This window comes from Anabrus simplex, chromosome 8 (genome assembly GCF_040414725.1).
Source record: "Anabrus simplex isolate iqAnaSimp1 chromosome 8, ASM4041472v1, whole genome shotgun sequence".
NCBI classification, from domain to species: Eukaryota; Metazoa; Arthropoda; class Insecta; order Orthoptera; family Tettigoniidae; genus Anabrus; species Anabrus simplex.
The window spans coordinates 201,374,936-201,401,695 of record NC_090272.1 but is presented as its reverse complement, the minus strand read 5'-3'; the positions used below and the strand labels follow the sequence as shown (position 1 = coordinate 201,401,695).

At 38.0% G+C, this 26,760-nt stretch overlaps 1 protein-coding gene across 1 annotated transcript in view; it reads left to right on the top strand.

The window, feature by feature from the left end:
- Window positions 1-20,764, top strand: part of LOC136878978 (CREB-binding protein) — a 43,029-nt gene extending 22,265 nt beyond the window's left edge. The window contains exons 3-5 of the mRNA XM_067152636.2: window positions 4,211-4,534; window positions 9,474-9,652; window positions 20,192-20,764. Of these exons, the coding sequence (XP_067008737.1) occupies window positions 4,211-4,534; window positions 9,474-9,644 (495 nt within the window). The 3' untranslated portion in view covers window positions 9,645-9,652; window positions 20,192-20,764. The remainder of the gene's footprint in view (window positions 1-4,210; window positions 4,535-9,473; window positions 9,653-20,191) is intronic.
- Window positions 20,765-26,760: the final 5,996 nt, after the last annotated feature.

Below are 26,760 nucleotides of genomic sequence, written 5' to 3'. Positions count from 1 at the left end.
GTGGGTGTGACAACAGTGCAGGACCTAATGAAGAATAAAGACAGTGTTGCGGTTTGCGGAGAGTTCTGACAGTTCGCATGGACTCGCTAAAAGAAAAAGAGTGAAAGCATCATCTTTGAAAGAACTGGATGCTGCGTTATTCACATGGTTTCAGCAAAAGAGAGGCGAAGGTGTACCTATTAGTGGTCCAATGAGAACAAGGCAGGCACAAATTTTTCACAAATAGATGGTGCTCCAGGGTCCTCACCAGGGTCTAATGGTTGGCTACAGATATTCAAGGACAGAAATGGCATTTGAGAATTAAACATCAAAGGAGAAAAACTAAGTGGTGACAGCAGTGCAGCAGAAAACTTTAGATACGAGTTTAAGCGCATAATTGAGAGATACAATTTCGTTCCAATTCAAGTGTACAACCCTGATGAAACTGGACTTTATTGAAAGTGCTTACCCCGCAAAACACTAGCAGCTGCTGAAGAGAAATCAGCTCCTGGTCACAAATCTAGTAAAGAGCACGTTACCATCTTGTGCTGTGCGAACACTAGTGGCGACCACAAATTAACATTAGCTGTTGTTGGTAAAGCCAAAAATCTGCATTCTTTCAAAGGAACAGTGATGAAATATTTCCCAGTAGATTATTGTCATAACAAATCTGCACGGATGACACGCAATATGGTTCCATAATAATTTCATTCCGTGGGTTCTAGATTTCTTGGTGTCCATAGGCATGCCATTGAAGGCCATCATTTTTCTTGATAATGCACCCTCTCACCCTGTTGATACAGAGTTGAAATCAGAGGATGGAAACATTTTTGTTTCCTATTTGCCACCTAATGTAACTTCATTAATTCAGCCGATGGACCAAGGTGTCATTGCAACCGTTACGGTGCATTATAAGCGGGAATTGCTAGGCCTCTTACTTTCCGAAGAAACGTCGATGGTTGAGTTCTGGAAAAAACTCAATCTTAAAGAAGCGCGCTATCTTGCCCAGAACTGCTCAGAACATCACATCAAAATTGTATGTTAATGTTGAAGAGCTCGCCGACGATTTTCATGGGTTCACTGATGAAGGTGAAAATGAGGGATTGATGATCAAAGTTATCCTGAAGACTATTGAAAATAACATTCATTTTGTAGAAGTGGATGAAAGTAACATTAAGGAGAGACTTCATACTGACGATGTATTGCCTGGGCATCACATTTTAACTGATGACGAAATAGTAAATAAAAGCGTGAACGGGAACTCGGCAATCAGCTGCGAAGTGGTGAGTGAAAGTGAGGGGGATGAGGAAGAAGAGTGCGTCACAAACAATCGTGTACCGTTTCAGACCGTACTGGAGTTGGCTGAAACATTAATAGGAATTCTTGGAGCAAAAGGATGATATGGATTTTTCAGATATTCTTGTAATAAGAAAGCTCAAAATGGACATAAAGGAGAAAAACGCAAAAAAAAAAAAAGTAACAGATTGTTTTAAAGCAGCTTAAATGACACCAGGTAAATTAATTATTTATGGTCTGCTGGTAATTTAGGTGAATATTTAGTATGTATTGTAGCTTTTACTACATTTTGGTTTTAAAGAGGGTTTAATGCACTGCATTTTAAGGTTATACGGTATGTATTTTATGTACTTTAAAGTCCATTAAAATTACCAGTATGGATTATTAGTTTTTTTTTTAATTTTTAATTAACCGTTCACTCCTTCCCAGGCATTAGAACAGATATTCGAGGTTTTACTATATACGTCAAACCACTCCGTATACGTACATGTCGAACCAGCTTGAGTGGTTAATAGTGAGGTTTAAAGACAGATTCTACATTAATTTTATTTAGTAATGTTTATTATTTCTTTTTCAGGGCAGGAGGGCAGCAGGAAATTAGTTGTAAAATTAAATTGTGTAATATAATCTGTGATTTACAGTACATAACATTTTTTAAATATTTGAAATATTTTGAATATATCTTTAATTTGATTGTTTAATAAGTAACTGTATTCAACTGTCCAAGTTAAAAACTATGAAAATAATCTAAAGCAACAACGCTAACTTTGTCGTAAAATATGGAGTTACTTAAAACAGTGTATTTGTCCATATCATAACCATAAGTCATAATACAAGGAATATACAAACATTTTTCACTAATTTAATGCATTAGTACTGCTACATATTTTATGAATGTGACATATTTAATTACATATTTTGTGAATATAACATATGTCACTAATATTTGCTACATTTTAATGTAAATATTTTGCACTTTGATTGTACATAAAAATTTGGGCAATAATTATAACTTAGCTTCAGAAGTATTCGGCACCACGTCTAATGTCTAAGAAGTTGAGGAATGTAATTGACATTGTATGTTGTAGAGCAATGGCTCAGTTTCATCACGAAAACCAAAATACGGCAAGTTATTTTAATTTTAGGCTGGTTAACTCATTGTTATCCTAATTTTAATGTGCTGAGCATGTTTGTATACCATTATTTTCATTGTAAAGTGGTTCTAGCTAAGTTTTTTTAAATGTAATTCACAACGTACTGACTTTTAATCATATCTGTGTTTGATGGGATGATGAAGTGCACCCTGAGGAAATAAATTTAGAAACTTTTGCACCTTTTAAGATTCATGACTTTGAAGAAAGATGGAGTGTCTGCATAGACCTCAGATGGATCAGTAGGACTGAACTTGAGCTATGAGAACGCATAAAGCAAAATAACTTAAGATTTCTCCTGGTTTAGTGGGATACCATTGGGATACCTGATTGGCTAAACATTTTGTTCTGGTAGCTATCTCGTTCCATAAAAAGTGAACCCTGTTTTGAAAAGGCTCGAAGTTAGTTCGTAATATTTCCATCTTCTTTAACCTGCGGGTAATTTCCAACCATGCAAATAATGTGTGTCTCAATCCCAAGGTTGTGTCCCCTCCCCGATGTGGAATGTCCAGTTTCTAGATGCTCAGTATCTCTGTCCATTTCTGCTACTTCACGTTGCAAAAATTCTAGGAGAAAGAATGGTGGGATCTTCCTACAAATGCTAATGTATTCAATTTTCGAAGCCATAGCTCACGTGTGTTAGTGGTCTGTAAAGGTTTTGAAGACATCAGTCATAGCAATTCCAATTATGAGGAAGAAAAAGTGGTTGCCGCCTGCCTCGTCCACTACGTTGCCCTTTAATATAATTGTTTTCGACATAATAAAAAACTGTTTACTTTAGATTGATGCTTTCACGGCCTGTAATTGTAGACATGATAATGAGCTTTAAGGCTGCTTTAACCTGATCACATATCTGTGAAACTCTGTAATTTTATTGGAGCAGCCGTTAGACATTTTTTGGCACAAATACTTTTTCCGCCGCGATGACAGGTTATTGCGCCGCATAAACAGAGAAACACACCCGCAACTTGCCTTGAATATGTATCCCAGAATATCGTGGGATTGTGCAATTTCCAATGCATTTAGTTGTAACATTTCACGAGACACTGCAACCACTGTTCCATACTGTTCTATATCTCTCTCACCCATTCCAGTAATGCTTCATACTTGGGACCTTGCCCTGCTTAGGGCCACAACAAGCCACTTTTCCAATTTCTCACTTTTTGTGAACGGAAAACTCACGGCCTGCTGCTCTGTTACCATTTTCTTCCGCAAATTTCACCACTTTAGCTTGAATGAAGCTGTGTAAATGTTAACTTTCCCCATGACAAATATTTACTGCAAGATTGAGTTCAGACTGTGCACAACAGTGGCCCTTTCCATTTGTTACTGCAGATGCAGATTCTTGTAACAAGACCACTAATTGGATGTGCACCTCTTAATCTGCACAAAAATGTATGCAAATATTCAATCAAAAAATTAAGGGTACTGTTGATACAATCAAAAAATTAAGGGTACGGTTGATATGCAAATAAATACGGTACTTCGCCCCATGGGATGTAACATAGGCAAAAGAAAAAGAACAAACTACTACTTATGTTAGTAGACTTTAGAATGTGAAGCCTGGTACTACCAAGCTTATCCTACATACGGCAGGCTTTAATGTCAGTTGGTTCAGTTTAGCATAAAATAAACAGTCCTTTCTCTGTGTAAAATTAGTTCAGCTATTCTACACTGTTTCTGTTTTCTTTCTGTTTTTAATATATGATGAGTTTCATTATCATTAAGGAAGATCGGTTTCTAGAAAGCAGAGTCTCTCATCCCTTTACTTGCTTGCTGTGCAGAAAACGAAGTGTCCTGTGCCATTCTGCTTAACAGTCAAGCAGGCGTTGAAGCTACGGCAGTTTAAACAAAGGGTACATCAAGCACAGCTGTTGAGACGACGGATGCCGGTGATGAATACTGGTACCAGTGTGCCCATGAGCGGGCTGCCAGGCAACTCGGCGCCTGGAGTCCTTGCTAGTGGTGCCGTTAGTACTGCGAGCGTGATAGGTGGGCCCCAAGGAGCAGGTGGCATGGTGGTGGGGATTCCATCTCATCAACCTGGCATCGGTCTGAAACCTGGAACACAGACACCACCGGCAAATGTTCTTCAGGTAGTCAAGCAGGTAAGCAATGTTATATCAAGTTATTAACACGTTATTATGAATATTATCAGTAAATGAAAAGTCTGGTATTCCAGCTTGTGGGTAATCTGGTAGACACTGTGGAGCATAATTGCATGTGTAGTGGTGCTGTCTCTTCATACTTAATGAACCAGAACAGTTGAATGGGTGCTTGCAAAAACAGGCTAAGAGAACAGAGTTACACCAATTTTTGCAAATGTCAAGGGAAAAATCCACTAAAATATGTATTTTTTTTTCATAATTTTATCTCAATGTACCAACTTTAAACCATATAATAGAATTGTATTTACCCATTTTTCATAATAAATGGCCATATTGTTGACTGTGGAATTGGATTTAATTTGCCTGCCTGTAGTTTGAGCATACCTATCACACAAAAACATGCATGAAATAACTAATACAGATAATTCACTCAAATTTCTCATTCATGACTTACCTATTCTTTATTCCTTAAGTGTCTGCTGGCTGTGATACAAATGTTTCATTTGAAAAAAAAAAAAAAATTCAAAAAGAGCAGATTCATGTACTCTAAAGCCATTAACTTTTTATATTTCTGTAACACAGATGTATCCGCGGAATGGATAAATGTCAGGATTATTGTATTTGTTCTTCCACTTCCAGTCACTACGGTTCTTTAGTGTCACCAGCTGCACGTGCTTGGAAGAACTTGGTGCGGCACTTTCTTCAATGCTCTGTTCGCTTCAGTAACTTTAACTGTCACTCGAACAATGTTTACAAGTGCTTTCAATCTCTCGTCAGCACTGGGAAGTTGGTTCTACTGCATAATGAATACTGAACACTGATGAAAATAAACTGTTATTTTCAACAATCCCACTGTCACACTGAAATACAGACAGTATTGTTTACCAACAGTACATTCCTCTAATTCCTTAGTTGTATTATTAGAAACAATATTGCAAAGGGAATCTAATATATGAAGGTAAGCAAGGCACTGCATCATTGCGAGCTGAGCTCGTCATTTGATTCATGTGCCAAAACAATGTGCTTGACCACAGTTCGTCAAATGATGCAAATGGTTTAAAAATGAAAGGTGCTTGGAAAAATAGGATGATCAAAAATTGAAGAGAAATGATTTTTCCACTGACTTAGCTATAGATAATATTTTATCTTGGATTGGTAAGCAACCTTTATTTTATGATCATACAATGCAAAAAAGTGTTTTATGTACTGTAAATTAAATATAAGGTGCTGCAAATTTATTTTTATGTCAACTTTCTTTCATGGGGCAATCATCAGTTATATGGATCATATATTCTAACGCATTGTAGACTGATTCGTCAACAACTTCATTGCCATTGCCAGTTCTCAGATATATCAGAAGGACATATTGAAGTAGTTCAAGCAAGTCCTTAAACTTTGCTGGCTTTATTGGCCATGTATGTTTGTACTTTTGTGGCAGTTCAATTACCAGCAAGTGATGGTCAACCACCAATTCTGTTCCTTTTGTTAATCTCAATCAACACATCATATTCCTCAAAAGTACTGTATGCTTATTTTAAAAATTACTTATGTTTTTTAATAGTATGTTGAAACTTTACTATTTAGTACTCTCTGCTTATCTGCAGATACCATTCTCTTTGTTACTTCTTTTTTAGCAATGTTTGTGCTCACAATTTTATCACTATCATTTTTACTACTTGAAATGGCTTTTTTACTCTAGCTCTCTTTACTAAATCCATCCATTTAACTGGCACAAAAACACTGGAAACAGTCCTTTTTTTTTTCTCTTTTCAATCAGCCTAAAATCCTTCTTGCAGGGAAGATATGTCTGACCAGGAACTAGATACTGTGTAAAAATCTGTTAGCCCAATTTAGCAATAACAAAGTTAGTTTCACTAAAATAGCATAAAATTAAAGGCTTTGTATCTCATCCCAACTCACAGAAGATAGTTTTAATCTTCTGCAGTAGATGGCAGCAGATAATTATTGTTTTAAATTTGTTGGTTAGCCTGTTTTTGCAAGCACCCATTCAGTTGTAACAAATACACTACTTGATTTTACAAGCTTGCAGATCCAGTGCAACTTCATAACCTGCAATCTCTCTTATAGCACATGGAGATTTCTTCTCTTTGTAAACTTTGAACACAGGTGAAAGAAAGCAGGGTATATGAAGCGGTCTGTTCCAAAACCTGCGTTACCCACCGTAAGAGATTTTTCAGGAAAAGCCAAAAATGTGTAACTTTGTAGTGTAAGTCGTGCTTAGTTAATTGTAATGCAGCATGCATTCATGTCCAAGGTCAGAGGGTCTTATTGAAAAATTGAGAACATTAATAAAGTAAATTTGTATTTTGGATAAGACAAGTTTTGGATCATCCGGTGAGAAAATCAAAATATTTTACCTTATGCAACTTATTTATATTTTAAAAGAGGTAAATTATGAGTATAGTGTTATAATTAAGGCTCAGATAATTCTGTGCTTAAATTTTATTTAAATATGTTTTATTTATTTACATATTTTTGACATTTTTATAATTAAATGCATATTCTGGCATATTTGCAGATAGGCCTACATATTTTTTATGTTCGACGGTATGTTCTACTTACATGTCACCTGCTCACATTTTTTATCCTTGGCAATTCCAACAATTGGTTTCTTTTTCATAAGTATACCCTTGTCTCTGTATTCTATTTCAAGACCGGAATTCTCCAGCTATTAAGGATACCAGAGGGGCTGGAACCATCGGAGTCTCATTAAGACATATTTAAGAACATATTTTGGATACTATTGGGTCACTGTATAAGTTGGTGCAGTTCTTATATTTAATTTTCCTGTCACTGTCATTTACTATAAATCACAATCACTCATTGATGTATTCACCTCCACTCTCTATGACCTTCTGCCAACGTTCAGTGCCTTGCCTGTAGAACGGTTCGGGTTTTGACTGGAAGAAATCTGTTAGCCATTGGTCAAGAGGAGCTTCATCAGAAATCACTTGCCCCTGAATTAGGTTAGAAGAGAGCGGAAAATATGGAAATCTGAGGGAGCAAGGTCAGGGGAAATATGAAGGATGAGGAAGAGGTTTCCAGTCAAGTTCAGCAAACACACTTTTGTTCAATTGCGCTGTATATGGACGAGCATTATCATGGAGCAATAAGCCTGGTTGTTATCTTTGTCTTCAATTTCTATACCTTACCCATCGAATGAAAATGGCATACAATAGTTGACTGATCACGTTAAAAAACTTGTGCCATTTCGTGCATTGTTTAACGAGGATTCTCATGAAGCAACTCGTTCAAGCGATTTTCGTCAAAATCTGAAGGTTTTCCAGAATGTGGATCATCAGACATGTCAAACCGTCCTGCTCGAAAGCGGGAAAACCCTTTTTGTGCTGCTCTTTCAGCAATTGCTTCATTCCCGTACACTTGACAAATAGTTCTCGCAGCTCCTGCTGCACTGGATCCTCGGTTAAAATCAAAGAGTAAAATACGTCGAAAACGCTCAGTTTTCTCAACTTGACATTCCATATCTGTTTGTCTGAAATATACACAAATGATATGTTCACAATCAAGAAAACCTGTGTTCACAACACACACAATCCAAAATCAGTTAAAATAACTGAATAATGATAAGCAGTCCCTTCACGCCGAATTGTTGCCAACCCAAAAGAATACCATGAGCCTTCAAGAAATGCAAGGTGCAGAATAGCCAGTTAAATGTTATGTGGAGGTCCAACACTAAGGCTCGGGTCACTCGAATTTTCTTCATTGAATGGATGAACAAGGTCTTTGATCTTGTAGTGTACCTTTCAGAAAATAATCTGCCGCTCAAAGTCTTGCTGGTTATGGACAGTGCTCTTGCTCATCCTCCAGGCCTGGAGGATGATTTACCGGAGGAATTCAAGTTCATTAAGGTTTAAGTTCCTTCCTCCCAACACTACTCTGCTACTCCAGCCTGTAGATCAAGTCATTTCGAACTTCAAGAAGCTATACACCAGAGCACTCTTTCAGTGATGCTTCAAAGTAACCAAAGGAACATTCCTGACCCTCCAAGAGTTTAGGAAATATCATTTCCACATCATGAACTGCCTGAAGATCATCGATAAATCTTGGGATGGGGTCACCAAGAGAACTCTCACTTCTGCTTATGGAAAGCTGTGGCCTGACTGTGCTCTTGGATGTGGCTGAGGGGAGTGTTGGTGACAGTGAGCCGCTGATTGTTGATGAAATTTTGTCCTTCGTGAAGACCACAGGGCTGGAGGTGAACGATGTGGACATTCAAGAGCTAGTGGAAGAACATAACCAGGAACTGACCACCAACGAACTGATGGACCTGCATCACGAACAACAGGAGGAGATCTCGTCCGGGGAAGAGGAGGAGGAAAAGTCAGTGGAATCTCTCACTTCAGCTGAGATTCAGGAGAAGTGCAAAATTTTGTAGAAGACCACCATCAGATTAAGGCTGTAGCAGTGCGAACGATGAATCTGTTCAGTGACAATCCAATGTCACATTTTCATGAAATCCTCGAAAAGATATTTAAAAAATCAGTCATTGGACAGGTTCCTCATTAAAGTTGCATGAAAAGAAAACAATTCCAGTGAGCCAACAGATAGCAGTGATTCCGTTAGTGAAATTCATGTTACACAGTAACTCTTTTCATGTCATCTCTTGTCTCCCTAACACCAACAATGATTCTAATGTAAGATAAAGTGCAGTTTAATTTGTTTTACATTATATTTTGTTTTAGAAATGTTATACAAATAAATATTTTTGTGTTATGGACGAATCATCCGCGTTTCAATTGTTTCTTGTGGGAAAATTTGCTTTGATGTATGAACGTTTTGAATTACAAGCATGTTGCCGGAACGAATTATGCTCGCAATCCAAGGTTCCACTGTACTGTAGTGTATGAATTGTTGAGGCATTGAATATATTGTTTTATGTTGTGTGTGACAATTGCAGGAAGAGGCAGTGCGACAACAAGCTCCACATGCTGAAGTAGGCTATGGCAAAGTAAATCCTCCTGGGGTTCTTGTTGGCCAACCACAGGTGATACCACCGTCGCAGATGCAAAGAACCATCCAGATGGGGCCCAGTGTCGGAGGACTACATATTATTCCCATGGACCAGTAGACTCCAAGGTATTTATTGTGCTGTAGTACAACTGTTATAGACTGTGCACATTTAGACAGATAAGTCTCCAGCTGTTAGTTCATGTATTTTTAGGATTTCCTGGTGTTAATGGGGTAGGGGTAACATTCCTGCATCTTACTGCCAGGCCCCGTGTTCGATTCCTGTCCAGTCCGAGGATTTTAATTATAGACTGGGGACTGGAACAGGATTTGCTTAGCCTTGTGATACCAATTGAGAAGCTATCTAATATCCTCCCAATTAATATTGAAATAATTTAGACTGTTTGCTGAAGAGTTAATATAAAATCAAACAGAAAAGATGAAGAATCATGTGGAAGGTGTAGAACTAATAAACGCAAATTATATTCTGCATGGCTTTACTTCTAAATTGATGTTTTGCAAAAATATGGGCATCGCCTTACCTCTGTTGCCAGCACGCTACTGCCACGATAACAACTGATGCAACACCGCAGTAAACAGCCTTCATAAAATGCCGTATTTATGCAAATAATCACCACACGCTCGATTCCCTGTAGATTAAAAGATTCTTTGTCTCTTGCATCACTAGTGTCCTCCCCTAAATTGCTTACAAATTCGTTACACACCCCATCTAAAACACTTTTCACATGCAGTCTTTTCTTTATGTGGATATTAACATGACTGGTGCTGGATAATTCTTTTTCTTGCAATGTAAACACTTGAAACAGACACACTGGCGAACTCAGATGTTAGTTTTGTGATATGGTAAAACCGTTAATTTGAAGTTGTTGGGACGCAAAAATCAGACTTCAAATTACGTAATTTCGAATTAACCGCCAACTCGTAGTTCAGAAATGCCAATCTTTGCTGCGTCAAAAAATATTCTAAGATCAGTTACTGCATGCAATTAACTTTGATTCACAGTTTAAACCTTTCAAATGCAATGGTAAAGAACTATTTCCAAAATGTATCCAACAAGGTGCGTTTACAGTATTCAAATAATGCACTTGGATAACTCGCTCACAACCTCACACAACAAAAGAAAAAAAATATATTCAAAGACGAGAAGTCTATGCTGGCTCCCGTGTGCAAGTACTTTGTTCATTGGATTACTGTACCGTATGCATTTTTAGACACCTTGTATTTGCACAGAAAGTACTCGATGCCCTTAAAACATCGTAGCTTATTGAACTCTTTCCTGTGACCAGGGGAGGAAGTTTTTCGATTCAGTCTGCATTGCAGCACAGTACAGTGACCCATCTCCTTTTAAAAAGTCTGTTTGGGCTAGGCATAAAAAAATGCAGTTTCATGGGCATTGACAATATTGTTTTTTGTGAACGAATTGATTATAATTATGAACCATGTTTTTTCGCCAACTGTCGATATTGCTAAAGAGAATCAGCAGTGTTCATAGACTGTACTTCTTCGCACACTGCCTGTTATGTGATACTGTGACATTCCTTAACACCCTGAATACAAAAGAATAACGATTTCACTCAAACTTAGCAGCTATGAAACAAACTGTCAACACACTGAAGCGAGTGAAAGTGTGGAAAGCTACTCCTGCATGTTCCGGAAGACTCATTGTATCGTGTCACTGAGAAATTTTGAATTTAAATTACTGTCAAAATACTATTTTTTGAAATGTAACGGCAGTTTTAAAATAAGTCTGAATTGTTTTCCGTTTAAATATGACATATGGGGGAGTTTTCTTCCAGCTGCGGTTACATAAAGCATAACTGTACACCCAGTATCGAAAACTAGGTGAGCCAGGAGCGTGTTGCCAACATTGATGCAAATAAAACCTGCACCTCAGTTTCATGCCTCAAATTTTTATTCAAAACTAGCTGATATACCCGTGCTTCGCTACAGAATTTTACATTGTATAAAGAATTCTAGGTTAGGCGATCTACGCGTTGTGAGCAAGATTGTATTGAATTTCATAGCACTTTTAACGTTAACCTAGACACGCAACGGGGAAGTCACCAAACGTATTTTCTCATATGAAGACTAATATAGGTAATTTTCATTGTAATGGTAGGCCCACTTGCCTACCATCAGTCACAGTCAGATTGGAGAGTTTTCATTATAATGGTAGACACTCACTCTCCACCTACATTTTTAAATCCTCAGAAAGACTCTCTTAGTGGTTTTCCCAACTGAAATGAACATACGTCATTACAATGACATCAGTAGGAATGGCGCTATTAAATGCAATGCCTTCATATGAAATACTCGATCAAATGAAAACCCACACATTTTCTCACTTATAATGCTGCCGACTAACAGTGTAAAATTCCTGAGCTGGAATGATCAAAGACGCAGACAGCCGTGATCCGTGAACACTCTTCGGGTTTTTTCCGGTGGGGAGGTGGTCGAATAGTGGAGACTCCCAGGGCAAAAACTATGCCCTTTTACTAATCTGTTTCCTAGCAGTACCCGATGAGTCGGAAAACCTTAATTCACTACCCTGGCGGCGGAAAAATCTATCTGACTTGGAGGCAAATTTTTTCTCCAAGCCAGAGGAGAAACCCCTTCTTCACTGCTAATTTGGAATAAAATGAATGTAGAATTTAATAAAAGTGAGGAGGAAGAAGCTTTTCTTGAGAAACGGCTGTTTTCAGGGTTGACTTTTGAGTTATTTAGTGAATTGTGGTGCTATAATTTGGAATAGGCCTAAATTGTTATTCTTGACCAGGCATACTACGACTACTACTACTACTAGTACTACTACTACTACTACTACTACTACTACTACTACTACTACTACTACTACGTGAGCCTCTGCCTTAAGTATGCACACTGCTCATTCAAAACAGCGCATCAGAGTAGGGATCGAATAGCTGGAATACTATGATGAATCCGTGTGTTACGTACCAGCTGTATGAGAAAATGGATGAACCAGAGGAATGGCATGGTAAAGAAGAAAGTTTTCTAACTCTCCCAACTGTATCCTGCCAATATTCAATCAGACTGTTGTACTCAGTACGCAGCAGTAATCCCATCTATCGGAGTATGAAATGTCGTATGGCTTTTAGTGCCGGGATATCCCAGGACGGGTTCGGCTCGCCAGGTGCAGGTCTTTCTATTTGACACCTGTAGGTGACCTGCGCATCGTGATGAGGATGAAATGATGATGAAGACAACACATACACCCAGCCCCCGTGCCATTGGAATTAACCAATTAAGGTTAAAATCCCCGACCCGGCCGGGAATCGAACCCGGGACCCTCTGAACCGAAGGCCAGTACACTGACCATTCAGCCAACGAGTCGGACATCTATCGGAGTTAAGAGGCAGCATAAAAGACAAAGAACATCACAACAAACAATGGTAAATGAAATGTTATTATTGATCAATGTTATGCGCTTTCGATATTGTAGGCCTTCACATTTAGTTTTCTTCCGAATCTGAAATACCACTCTTACCATAGTCAGTACGGTAAAACTGAATAAAGCATAAATTATAGGAAATTGTGTTCTCTATAACTTTTGTTAAGTAATACTTTTCGATAGGACCAAAAATTAAATTTTAGGTGCCTTCCCCTAAACTACCATTTCATCCAGTGTGAATAAATTTGTTTATAGCTTAGACTGTTGTTTCTTATTCCCCGACTCTATATACCGATTTTTACTAAATTCTGTTAACACATTTTCTCATGGTTCGGCGTTGATATGGACTTAGCAACAAAATTACAAATTCATGAATATCTGTGTTATCATGGCCGGTAAGGTAAAAATGTATAAGACATAAATGGTCATAAATTTAATTCTGTATAACTTTGGTTATGTAGTATTTACCGATACGACCACTAATAATACCAATATTTGAGAATTAAATTTTAGGCCTTCCCATAAACTACCATTTTGCTCAGCATGAATAAAATGATTCATAGCCTTGATTATAGTGGCTCACTCTCTGACTAAGCATACCAATTTTCATTGAGATAGGATCACTCATAACGTAAATATTTAAGAATAAAATGTTTGACCTTCCCCTAAACTACCATTTCATCCAGCGTGAATAAAATTATTTATAGCCTATATTGTAGCGATTTATTCTCCAACATTGCATACCAATTTTTATTACGATAGAAACTAATAACATAAATATTTATAAATTAAATTTTAGGCCTTCCCCTAAACTACCATTTCCATCAGTGTAAATAAAATTATTTATGGCCTAGATTGCAGCGACTTATTCCCCGACTTTGCATACCGATTTTCATTAAATTCTCTTTAGCCTTTTTTTTTAGTGATGCATGTACTAAATTCTCTTTAGCCTTTTTTTAGTGATGCGTGTACATACAGACAGACAGACAGAAATTACGGAAAAGTAAAAAGTGCATTTCCTTGTTACTGTGGACATGATCGATACATAAGTACCATTCTTTTCAAATTCTGAGCAAGGTACAGACAAAACTCTTATTTTATATATATAGACTAGCAAGATACCCGTGCTTCGCTACGGTATTATACTGAAATTTATAATTGAATGCTTATTGTTTTAGATATATAATCCGCCGAAATTCGCGATCTGACTCGTTTTCTATTATTTCACAGCACGTTTCCTCCCATTTTTCAATCTTCCTTTCCAGCAATCAATTTCGTACTTCCCGGGCTAGGCTCAGGTATTCCTCCTGGTCAGTTGGGTCCGTAAATCTTTGCCATCTTTTCCTTTAATCATTTTTAATATGGATAAAATCCTTCAGGAGATCCGGAGTGGTGTCATATTGGGTGCCTTGGCGGCACTGAAACCGCGGCCGGACTGCATTCTTAGTCATTGCCCGTCCAGGAGCCATTACCAGCGCGGTCCGCACATTTGACGACGGTCCGAAACATTATTATTATTATTATTATTATTATTATTATTATTATTATTATTATTATTATTATTATGTGTTGCTGGAATGACTGATGACAGGGAAAACCGGAGTATCCGGAGAAAAACCTGTCCCGCCTCCGTTTTGTCCAGCACGAATGTCACATGGAGTGACTGGGATTTGAACCACGGAACCCAGCTGTGAGAGGCCGGCACGGTGCCGCCTGAGCAACGGAGGATCCTTATAAGAACATTAATAACAGTAAAATCAATTGATCTCACCTCCTTCTACACCCCACCGCCGTTAAGTTTATTTGCCGCCACCCCCCCCCCCCCCCCAAAAAAAAAAAATTAAAAAAAGGCTTGTTTCTTTATGTTTAAGGGAGATTCCAAACACCAATGTTTACATCTATTACCTTCAGTTTTCAGATATAAGTATCCCCATAAAAGTAATTTACTTTTTTCACTTCATTTCACACTACTCCCCCCCCCACCCCCAAGTGAACTTTCCCGCAAAAAATACTTGTTTCTTTAATAGTAAAGGATCTTCTAAATACCCATTATCATGACTCTAACTTCTTCAGTTTTTGATTTATGTGTCCTCATGAAAGGAATTCAACTCATTTACACTCCCGCCCTCCAGGATGGTTTCCCGCCCAAAACGCGTTTTTCTTTGTTTTTAAAGGAGATCCAAATACGAATTTTCACGTCTGTAACAACTTTAGTTTTTATTAGATGTATGTATTCTCATACAATTAAGCCAATTAATTTTTCAATTCTTTCAACACCCCCCCCCCCGCTTCATTGGATTTTAAGAGAATACGTGTTTCTTTACTTTTAAAGCAGATTGAAAATATCAAATTTCACGTCTGTAACATCTTCATTTTTGCTATATCAGTAGCCTAATTAAAAGAATTCAACACCATTTTCAGACACTTTTACCCCCCCCCCCCCCTCCTCCCAAGTGATATTTCTGAAAACTAAAAATACACGTTTCTTTATGTTTAATAGAGATAAAAAAATACCATTTTTCACTTCTGTAACATGTTAAGTTTTTTTAGATATACTGTAAAAATTCTCATTTTTAAATTTCACCCCTTTGGAGTTCCCCTTAAGTGGAGTTTCCAAAAACAAATCACCTATGTTTCTTTACATTTACAGGAGATTCCAAACACCCACTTTTTACGTCTGTAACATTTTACGTTTCCAAGATATTCTGTAGATATAGTCTTTCAAAAAATTCACCCCAATTTGTCCCTCCTGTTTAACCGCCATTAATTGGATTTTCCAAAAACTAAAAAATACGTGTTTCTTTATTTTTAAAGGAGATCCCATATACAAATTTTCAGTTCTGTAATATCTTTCGTTTCTGACATATATGTAGCCTCATTAAAGGCATTCAACCCATTTTTCACCCTTTTACACCCCTTCTATTAGGATTTACAGGAAACAAAAAAAATATGTGTTCCTTTATTTTTAGAGGAGATTCTAACCACCAATTTTTACATCTGTAAATTTTAAAGTTTTAAGATGTAGACCCACTCATTTTAAAAATTTCACCCCCCCCCCCCTTTTTTCACTCCCAATATATTTGGATTTTCCAAAAACGAAAAATACGTGTTTCTTTACTTTTAAAGTAGATCCCAAATACCAATTTTCAGGTCTGTAATATCTTCAGGTTCTGAAATATAAGTAGCCTCGTTAAAGGCATTCAACCCATTATTCACCCTTTTACACCCTTCCTATTGGGATTTTCCGAAAACAAAAGAATACGTGTTTCTTTATTTTTAAAGGAGATTCTAAATACCAATTTTTACATCTATAAACTTTAAAAGTTTTGAGATATAGATACACAAATTTTAAAACATCGCCCCCTTTTCACCCCCTCCCTTAATTGGATTTTCCAGAAACAAAAAAATACGTGTTTCTTTCTTTTTAAAGGAAACCCCAAACACCGATTTTCAGGTCTGTAATATCTTCAGTTTCTGAGATATAAGTAGCCTCATTAAAGGCATTCAATCTTTTTTCCACCCTTTTTCACTCCTCCTATTGCGATTTTTCCGAAAACAAAAAAATGCGTGTTTCTTTATTTTTAATGAAGATTCTAAATACCAGTTTTTACATCTGCAAACTTAAAAAGTTTGGAGATATAGATTCACTCATTTTAAAAATTCACCCCTTTTCACCCTCCCATTAATTGGATTTTCCAAAAACAAAAAAATACGTGTTTCTTTATTTTTAAAAGAGCTCAAAAGTACCAATTTTCAGGTCTGTAATACCTTCAGTTTCTGAGATATAAGTACCGGTATCCTGATTGAAGGCATTCAACCCATTTTTCCCCATTTTCACCCTTTTTCACCCCTCCTATTGGGGTTTTCAGAAAACAAAAAAATACGTGTATCCTTATTTTGAAAGAAGATTCTAAATACCAATTTTTACATCTGTAAACTTTGAAAGTTTTGAGATATAGATACACTCTTTTTAAAATTTTACCCCCTTTTCACCCCCTTAGCGACGGAATATCCAAAAATCCTCTCTTAGCGATCACCTATATCTTAATATGAATATATCCCCAAAATTTCATTATGTCCAGTAGTTTTGGCTCGGCGATGATGAGTCAGTCAGTCAGTCAGGACAAGTTATTTTATATATATAGATGTGCGGGGATTATTCACGTAAATGTGGTAATTTCATATTCAGAAAAGCTAATGAATCAGGATTGAAAATTAATTCACAAAAACTACACCGACTAACAACATCCGACACTCAAAAAAGAATACAATATTAAGAATAAAAGAAGAATGAGGAAATAACACATCACTCACCGCAAAGGCTGGCACAGGAACGAGGTTATGGTGTATAAAAGGAACATTCCACTGATCTCAGAGTCACTGAGTTACACTGAGACGTGCTAAACATGTACGAACTAAGGACATGGGCGTAAATAAAACTACAGCCATTTTGTACATTGAACTATTAAACCAGTATTATACTAACTTATGCTATGCTAAACTATAAACTACGGCATACTGTACACAGTTCGATTACCTGCACCACTTTCCACCAAGCTACTTCTAAGATAAAGACTAATGTGAAAAGCACTAATTAAGAAAAATGCAAAAGATCACGAACCGTACCAAATACCATACACACTGAGCGAGATAGGTTAATCACGTGGTGAATGTAAATATTAGAGTTGGCAACTAGGTTTTGAGATTTCAGTCTGCTGATATAAGTCAATATGAATGGTGGCTTGGGATTGGTTGGCTGTCTATGTTTCAGCGCATAACCACCAGAAGAGCCAAAATCTGCCCAATATCAATTTAAAAGTAAAGCAGTGCGGAGTATATGCATGTTTCAGAATTAAATCAACCGTAACATCCTACTTCACAGCAATGCCTTTTCAACCAATAGGGAGCGTGTACGGTACTAGTAACAGAGCGCTCTGGCGGAGTTCTGAGAATTAATATGGTGAGAGTGCGTTCCGCTGGAAGACTTGCTTCATAGTTACGGCAAAAAATATTGTTGCATCTTGTCGTCAAGATAAATATGAAGTAGTGGTATGGAAGTTGTAATGCTGTACATATAAAAATACATTTAAACCTGATATTGTTGTCACAGGGCGAAGTTAATAACAATATTGTAACTACCTCCTATCTATGAATCTGTGAAAATTCAAAATTTCACGAGTGAGATTTTTCGGTGAAATTGACAGTGCCTTTGACAACCTATTGACAGGCAGCATCCGGTAAGCAAATAAACAGGAATTCAGTTGGAATAAGTAGATAACACGCCATGTTGCTGAGCGAAGTTCTGATAAGATAGATTTATACGAGTGGATTATGCCGAGGGGTTACAGTTCTACGTTCTTTATTATTGGTGGCAAGAAATTTGCCAGCACACAAGCTACGTAAACAATGTCGCTGATATACAGAATATTTTTCAAGATTTTGAAAATGTTCACCCTCTGTATGCATCTTTCGACATGAATTCGCACACTTGCTACACTCAGAGTTTGTAACACTTCTTCTTCTGTAAATCTCCCATTGTGAAGAAAAGGCGGCACAACAAGTAAAGAATGAGGTGACTGTGTTTTAAAACCTAGGAATCACTTGTCGGCTAATATAACGTCCCCTTTACTCAAAAGATTTAGGAAGCCTGAATTGTTAACAATAAAAGTATCACTAGTTCTTCCACCATAACAAGGGGAAACAACAGCAATAGTTCCATTTGGGGCCACAGCTAATAAAAATTTAATTGTATAACAGGACTTGTACGAAGGATACATGTAACGTCTCTCATCTATTCTTGCTGGCGTTTTTGATTTCATTTCTGTGCAATCTATTAAAACTTGTGCATCAGGATAATATGTTTTAAGAGCGTGAGGCAAAGTATTTTGCACGGATAGTTTGCTAGGCCAGAAAATTAAATTAGAAGTGCGTTTCTTGACTACTCCGAGAGCAGTAAAAAATATTCGCGCAGCAGCAGTCTGATGTACACCAAATATGACTGCCAAGGAAGCAAAGGTCCAATTTAATTTTCATTAAAAAGAGTAAGCAAACATTGTTATTACTTGTATTTACAGACACTTGGAAACAAAAGAAATAAAGTAAAAAACTGAATGTTTCAAATGAAACACTTGTTAAATCCTTCAACTGTGCCTCACTTTTTATGCTCTGGTATCCATGAAATCCTCTGCATATGTCCAGAGGGGGTGTTAGGACCCCAACTTTTATCCACCTTTTCCGAAATACTTAGAGGTACTGTGCTTGAGTTGCACTGTGTGCCTACATCATTCCCGCTAAAACACAAGTGCATTCGGAAGTCGTTGCTTCAGTCTCAAATGCTGCTTGCACCGACTTATGTAGTTTTTCACACACTAATTTTTAACAATAAATTCACGAGTTTCCTGATTAGAAGACGTATGTATATTTGAGCATATCATTCGTTTACTCGCTCTTAAAACCAAAAAAAAAAAAAAAATGTTCACTGCAAATGACAGAGCATTTGGTGGGTTCCGATGGAGTTCCATCTGCACTGAAATTCAGGGAAACATTATTATTATTATTATTATTATTATTATTATTATTATTATTATTATTATTATTATTATTATTATTATTATTATTATTATGGAAGGACATGAATGTAAACATACGAACCTGCTGCAATGCACAATTGAAATGAAATGTAACATTTCAAAGTGTACTTAAATGAATGTGTTCTTGACTTGGCATACGTAGTATGTTTGAAATGTGTGATTTACGTCACAAATGAAATAAGGTAGCCTACTGTACTTTTTATCCTTCCCACAGCTGAAATCCACTTCCTGAATCTGCCCGATTCCTATGGACGACCAGGAAATGTGTGAAATGTAATTCCTTTTCCATGCGTATTTCTTTGTTTGTTGTGGCAGTTCACTGCACAACAGTTTCTATTTGATTTATGCATTTTGATACACTACTACTACTACTACTACTACTACTACTACCACCACCACCACCACAATTTCACACCCACAGTTACACAGCCTAAACTGAACGCTCAAGACAAGATCACCAAAATGTTACCGATTTCTTCTGCAAGAGGCGCTAAGAGCGGCCTTGCACGCTCCCTATAAAAGGTTGAACACATTTCAAAACTTGTCTGAATTTGTGCACAAAAATATTGGTAATGACTTTTGAGATAAATTTGGGCTGAATCAACAATGGAGAATGATAGGTTAAAAAAAACCTTTGTTTGGTTGCAGGTATCCATCGAATCCCACTCTGCAAACGAATCCAGACTTGAAGCAACAATCACCAAACATGATTCAACAACAGCAACCCCTCCAGGTCCCTCCACAGCAGGCGCAGCAACCGTTAGGCATCGTGCCTTCTCACATTAGAGCGGGCCCATCGCCGGTGTAGCAGGCACCACTATGTGTAGTAGGGGCCGCTGGCAGTAACAAGGTCCTGAAAGCTGCCTGTCTGCAGCTTCTGCATATTTTCAACTCCTCCAACTCTCCCAAACAGCAACAACAAATATTACACATTTTGAAAAGTAACGCACAGTTAATAGCGAAATTCATAAAACAGCGGCAACTGTACCAAGAGACGCAGGTGGCTCAGGCTCGGAATCGAGGTGAGTGAATGCTTCAGGGTCAGTGGCCACAGCATCAACAGCTGCAGCACATCATGTCTCAGCAGCAGCAGCAAGGAAGGATGCAAATGCAGGCAATATTAAATCAGCAGGACAATGCTGGGCTGGGTGTGTCTTCTCAAAGTATTCAGACAACAGTGGTACAAACAACAGCAAATAATAGCCATGCAGCGACACCAGCAGCAACTGTTATTCTTTGATCTAACCACTGATGAAGGGAATGGTTGAGATTTCCCGAAACATGTATGGTTTAATAAATAATGTTTCTTTCATTTAATGAGTGTATTGATCAAGGCGGATTTAAATAAACTATTATAAATAGTTATATTGTACAACCAGCAGCAACATCGGGCTACTTTCTAACAGCTGCCCCCAGCTCCTCCTTATGGATAGCCCCAGAGGCTGCCAGGAGCCGGCTGCCAGCAGCACCTGGTTAGCTGTCGTGTAGGTGGCATCAACCCCGACCAGGCGCAGTACATTGTTGGAGGACAACCTGGCACTTAGGTCCTGTAGCAGCAGCAGCATCCGGGCCTGAAGCCTACACCGCCACCAGTTCCGTCCCCTCAGGATGTGGCCGGAGGAAGCATGATGATGGGGCCACCGGGTGGGATCTCTGTGCAGCAACAACAGCAGCTGATGCAGGCAGGACGATCTCCACCTCCCATCTGATCGCCTCAACCGAACCCATCCCCCCGGCCGGTACCTTCGCCCAGAAACTAGCCGGTGCAGTCTCTGTGTGGGCGACCAGTTTCTTCTCCTCCTCACCACCCGCAGCCTCCTCACGTGACGCCTACGCACTTGCTTGCGCACCATCAGCAGGATCTGGCAGGTAGCTCCGAGATGATGCTGTCGCAGTTGCCTGGGAGTGGGGCTACTGCTACTGAAACAGTAGAACAAAAAAAAAAAAAAAAATCAAATGCAGTCTGTACTTAGTGAGGACCTCATCACATGTACATCATTATTTTCTGTTCAGCCACTTGTCCAAACTTTTAAAAATATTGTTCTGCACCTCCCATAGGGAAGGGCCCACACTTGTTTTAAAAGGTCGACCAGCAAATACTAAATTTAAAAAAAAAAAGTTTTGATCATTAACTAAACTTTCAGCTACCGATGAGGAATGTACTTCATATATACAACCTGTGTCTGAAAAGTTTGTTGAATGGTCTCATGAAATAAAGACAACGTAAGTTACACACAAAATTCCTTTACTGGCCTTCAAAGTAATCTCCGTTAGCTACAACACACTTTTGACATCGATTGTGAAGCTGCTAGAAGCTGGTAGCACACGCTTCTTTTGGAATCTCCCGGAGAACCCTTGTCATCTGTTGTTGGATACCAGCTACACTGTTGAACTGGTGGCCTTTCAGGGCTACCATTCGTAAGGACAGTCGCCGATCATTCGCAAGCATCTGTCGCACTCGTTCAATGTTGTCTGGAGATGTGCTTGTGGTTGGTCGGCCCGAACGCGCCTCGTCCTCAACACTTTCTTTTCAATCTCAAAAGCGTTTAAACTAGTAATAAATGCACTTTTTACTCACTGCTTGAGCGTGTAAACTTGCACTAACATTGCGTGTGTTTCCGTTGTCGTTTTGCCTAGGTGGAAGCAAAACTTAATGTTAACGCGTTGCCCCGTGTTGCACTCCATTGTGCAATGACACGAGTCTTCACAATGACTCCTTGCGATGTGTTGCAGCGTTCAGTTCCGTTTAACTGTGTTGAGTTGACCGATAGGGGGCACTTGGCATCATGTATCTCAATGCATATGTGTAAGCGCATCGTCCGAACTAGCACGGTTTACATACTAGGCGACCATTCACTGAACTTTTCAGACACAGGTTGTATGTATGTATATATATATAACCAATGAGTATGGTATTTTGTATGGGCATAACAAATTAAATTATAATTAGCTCTCATGGAGGTATGGAGGTGCGGGCAGTATGCCTTGCCACCCGTCTCCGGTGCGGCGAACTAGGGGCAAGGCCCTTCGACCTTAGTGACGCCAGCGCAATGGCACCTCAGGATAAGCTTTCAAAATTCGTAGAACAGTGGTAGCAGTGGCTGTACTTAATTTATGGAACCACTGGACAATTTTTTTATTTATCTGCTGCATAATCTTGACTTCATTTCAATTGTGTGGGGGATCATTGTCGTAAGAAAAGTATTAAAAGTTATTTATTAGCGATGTGTGTGGAAGTGTCGGAGCCTCTCTTCTCATGTGTATATTCTTCCTCTTCTCTTCTTTCGTTTAAGTGAGTCGTCTCGATTGGATAGGTTAATAATCCGTAACTATGTGAAAATAAAATACACTGCCGAATTCACTTTTTATGTTTCTTTGTCTCTTCTTGTTGTGGACACTTGTGTTTTGTGCTGTGACTAATGGTTGAATGTAATGAGATTTCTTTCCCTGTGAATGCCAGTAGTGAAGTATGAGTAGAGGAGGGGGGGCTGGAAAAGGCTGTGTTAATGGGACATTGTATAGACGCAAACTTAACGTTGCATAATGAGCAATTAATGAATGAATGATGATTTCACCCGTACATTTCACTCACAAATCATTGAAAGCAACTGTAATCGTAAGGAAATAAAACACTTAGTGGTGTATAATGTGACTAGCTTTTTGTTAATATTAATTTACAAAATGAAGAAACTACATAAAAAATACGAGAACTCTCAGAAACGAAGAATGAAGAAAATAAGGAAAAATACTTCCTGAGCATTAAAAGAGTATTCCGAGTACATTTAAATACTTGTAATCAAAACAACATTGTGTGAAATATTTTGCAGTGTTTTAATTCGATATTGTTTACCCTTTCCTCTCCTCTTCCCAGCTTTGTCCAAGATATAAATGAAGTACATTTCTCATCAGTAGCTGCAAGTTTTGTTAATGATAAATTTTTTTTAAAGATTTGGTGTTTGCTGGTTGAGCTTTCAAAACGAGTGAGGGCCTATCCATATGGGAGGTGCAGAACAATATTTTCAAACGTTTGGACAACTGGCTGAACAGAAGACAATGATGTACATGTGATGTGATCTTTACTGAGTACAGACTATGTTTGATTTTTGTGTTTTGTTTTTTTATCTAAGTTTTCAGTAGCAGGCTCTTGTACATGTAAGAAAATAGCAGAAAAGCCAGCGATAGAATACTTAAAATTAACACCAGCATTCCTGATTGCTGCTGTTTGATACTGCCACTTATTTTATTGTTGTGTAAAGTATCTGACTGAATGAACTAACTTGGATTGTGTTGCCGGTGCTAGTTTTAAGTCTTTGTTACATAAGGTGCAACTATTTCTTCTTCGTTCCTTTTTTTATCTCTCTCTCTCATTTCTTCATTCGTTGATTTTATTTCTCACTTTAAAAGAGAGTGGAAGGTATGGACATACTTATAAAATTATTCTAAGATTAAAGCAATGAAAAGATCTCAAATTGAATACATTTTGAATGTTATTCATTGACTTACCTTACTGCTTTACTAATAGCCTAGACATAGGCCAAAAGGAAGAGTCATATTTCTGTGTGCTGAGAGTGACCGAAGTTTGCAGATGGATATAAAAGAAAAACCTGGAACTATCCTGTATGCAGTGTTCAGAAAAGTGTTGCTAAATTTATCCAACTATTATACCTCACATAATGGAAATGTATGGCCATTATTTGCAAAACTTTAGTCTTTTTTATTTTCTTATTTTTGCATTAAAATAAAATATTTCCTAAATGCCCCAGCACTTATGTAACCAAACGAGCGTGTGCTCAGAGTGTCTCCTATTTCAGGAGAATTGTGATTGTTATTTTTGTTTGATACTACTTTTAAAATAAAATATGTCAGTAATACCTAACACAAGTCTTTATTTCAAATCTCTAAAGTAAAAGTACCACACTTTTCCCCAACATTCAACATTGATTCTTTTGCCTAGTGAATATGGTTTCATAGGGAGATTATTGCCACTTAAGGTTTTAATTTTATTCTTTGTAGCTTTAATTTCTTTAGGATTTGTCCGCATATAAGATCCAGAACAAACCCCTAAAGACCTGTCCCGTTTTGTTTTACATGTCATCTCTCTGGACACATTGTTTCAAAGAACTTAGCAGGTATTACACAACGTTTCCTACATTCTCGCTTCTTGGAGGTCACAGTAAAATTGTACAGAGTAACAAGTAAAAATTTGAGCAGCCTCATTGCTGCTACCATTTTTATGTGCAGGTGGCCTTTTTTTTTTGCTGGACCCATGGTGTAGGGGTAGCATGCCTGCCTCTTACCCGGAGGCCCCGGGTTCGATTCCCGACCAGGTCAGGGATTTTTACCTGGACCTGAGGGCTGGTTCGAGGTCCACTCAGCCTACGTGATTAGAATTGAGGAGCTATCTGACGGTGAGGTAGCGACCCCGGTCTAGGAAGCCAAGAATAACGGCCGAGAGGATTCGTCGTGCTGACCACACAATACATCGTAATCTGCAGGCCTTCGGGCTGAGCAGCGGTCGCTTGGTAGGCCAAGGCCCTTCAAGGGCTGTAGTGCCATGGGGTTTGGTTTGGTTTGGGTTTGGCCTTTTTTTAATCATTACTTTAGAGAAATGGCATTTTGTTTGATGTTACAAAATTGAGTCTAAGCTTCAGGGATTTTATTGATATAATTTATACAGATTCAGTAATTTATTAGTTCACCTAAAAAGCATTTAAATTTTGATTGAAAGAAGCACTTCCATCAATTTTTTATTTTGGATAAAGAAATGTTCATGTCTGTAACATCATAATGTTATGCTAGGTAGCTTAATCCCATGTTCAGCTTGAACTTAGTTGAATGCAGTGAATTATTCTCCCTGGTCTTTTCCAAATTACTTGGTGGCGACCAGTCTTGTAGCCAGATGCCTTTCCTGACACAAACCCTTATCTAGAAGAATGTATTCATTATTGTGTGTTTCCGTGGAGGTTAGTAGTGTGATGTGATATATTGTGTGGTAATGACGATAAGTGTTAAATCACACTGAGCTAGAGGAATCAACCAGACACAGCTAAAGTCACTGGCCCAGCTGGGAGTTGAAGCTGAGGCCCCCCGAATCGAAGTCTACTGCACTCCTGTTTTTTGACTGCGGTGAATGTTTTCAATGATTTCTTCTCTCATTCTATAGTTGCTAAATCTCAAAGATCATGTTTTAAGCTGGATAAAAGAGTATTTTACATACTGTATACATATAATAGATTTGGACTCAAAGAAAGAAATGTATATGTCGTTTCTTCTATCAGGTAGGTAAACATGCTAGTCATGTATGATTTACAGCCAGATTTATTGATTTAGCTACACACCTAAGTGAATTCAGTCATAGTAAAAACGAATTATTCTATACAGGAGGCGGTAGTGATAAATATTGTAGGACGAAGTACAAATGGACAACCATCCTCTCTTTAACTATACTCCGCACGGCTCTACTTCTAAATTGACTTTTAGGCCGTTTTTGGCTCTGTCTGGTGGTTGTGCACTGAAGCATAGACACCCAACCCACTGCCGTCTCAATCTCTATCTACTGCCTGCTCTGTGTCGCGAGAATTGCGTTTACAGTGACATTGCAGATGGCAGCACCCCAGAGCACATGTTGGTTAAATGAGAGTTGGTACGTAACACTAACATAAAATGAAAAATAATCCTTAACATGTTACTAATTGACAATATAATGCACATACAGAAACTAACATTTCACATTTGAGCTTGGCTTAAGATACAGAAACGTAAAATATATAAAACCTTACCAGTTACAGTAGACATACTAGGTTTATCCCATGCTGCGTAGTACATACGAATTTCAGAATTTTCTTGACACGTGTAACAGAGCACCTTTTCCGTACTTTTCTTACTCTTATTTACCAGCAGTGGATGCAAAAAAAATTCTATCACCATTTTGCTGACCCTTTGTTCATGACCAGTTTTCAGGATACTTTTTATAGCACATAATGCAGTGCGTGCGTTCGTCATGTCATTAAATCCACCCCCACTCTGACTGAACTAAATATAGCTTATATTGCATCTCCAGAAAATCATCTAGTGAGAACATAAAATAACCAATTTTGTAACAGATAAGAGACACATTCCACTATAGATTTCACAGTTAACGAGACAGCATCTGCCGTGTCATTAGTTCTTCCCGCTTTGATTCCAACGGAATTATTTTACATACTCGATGAAATCAT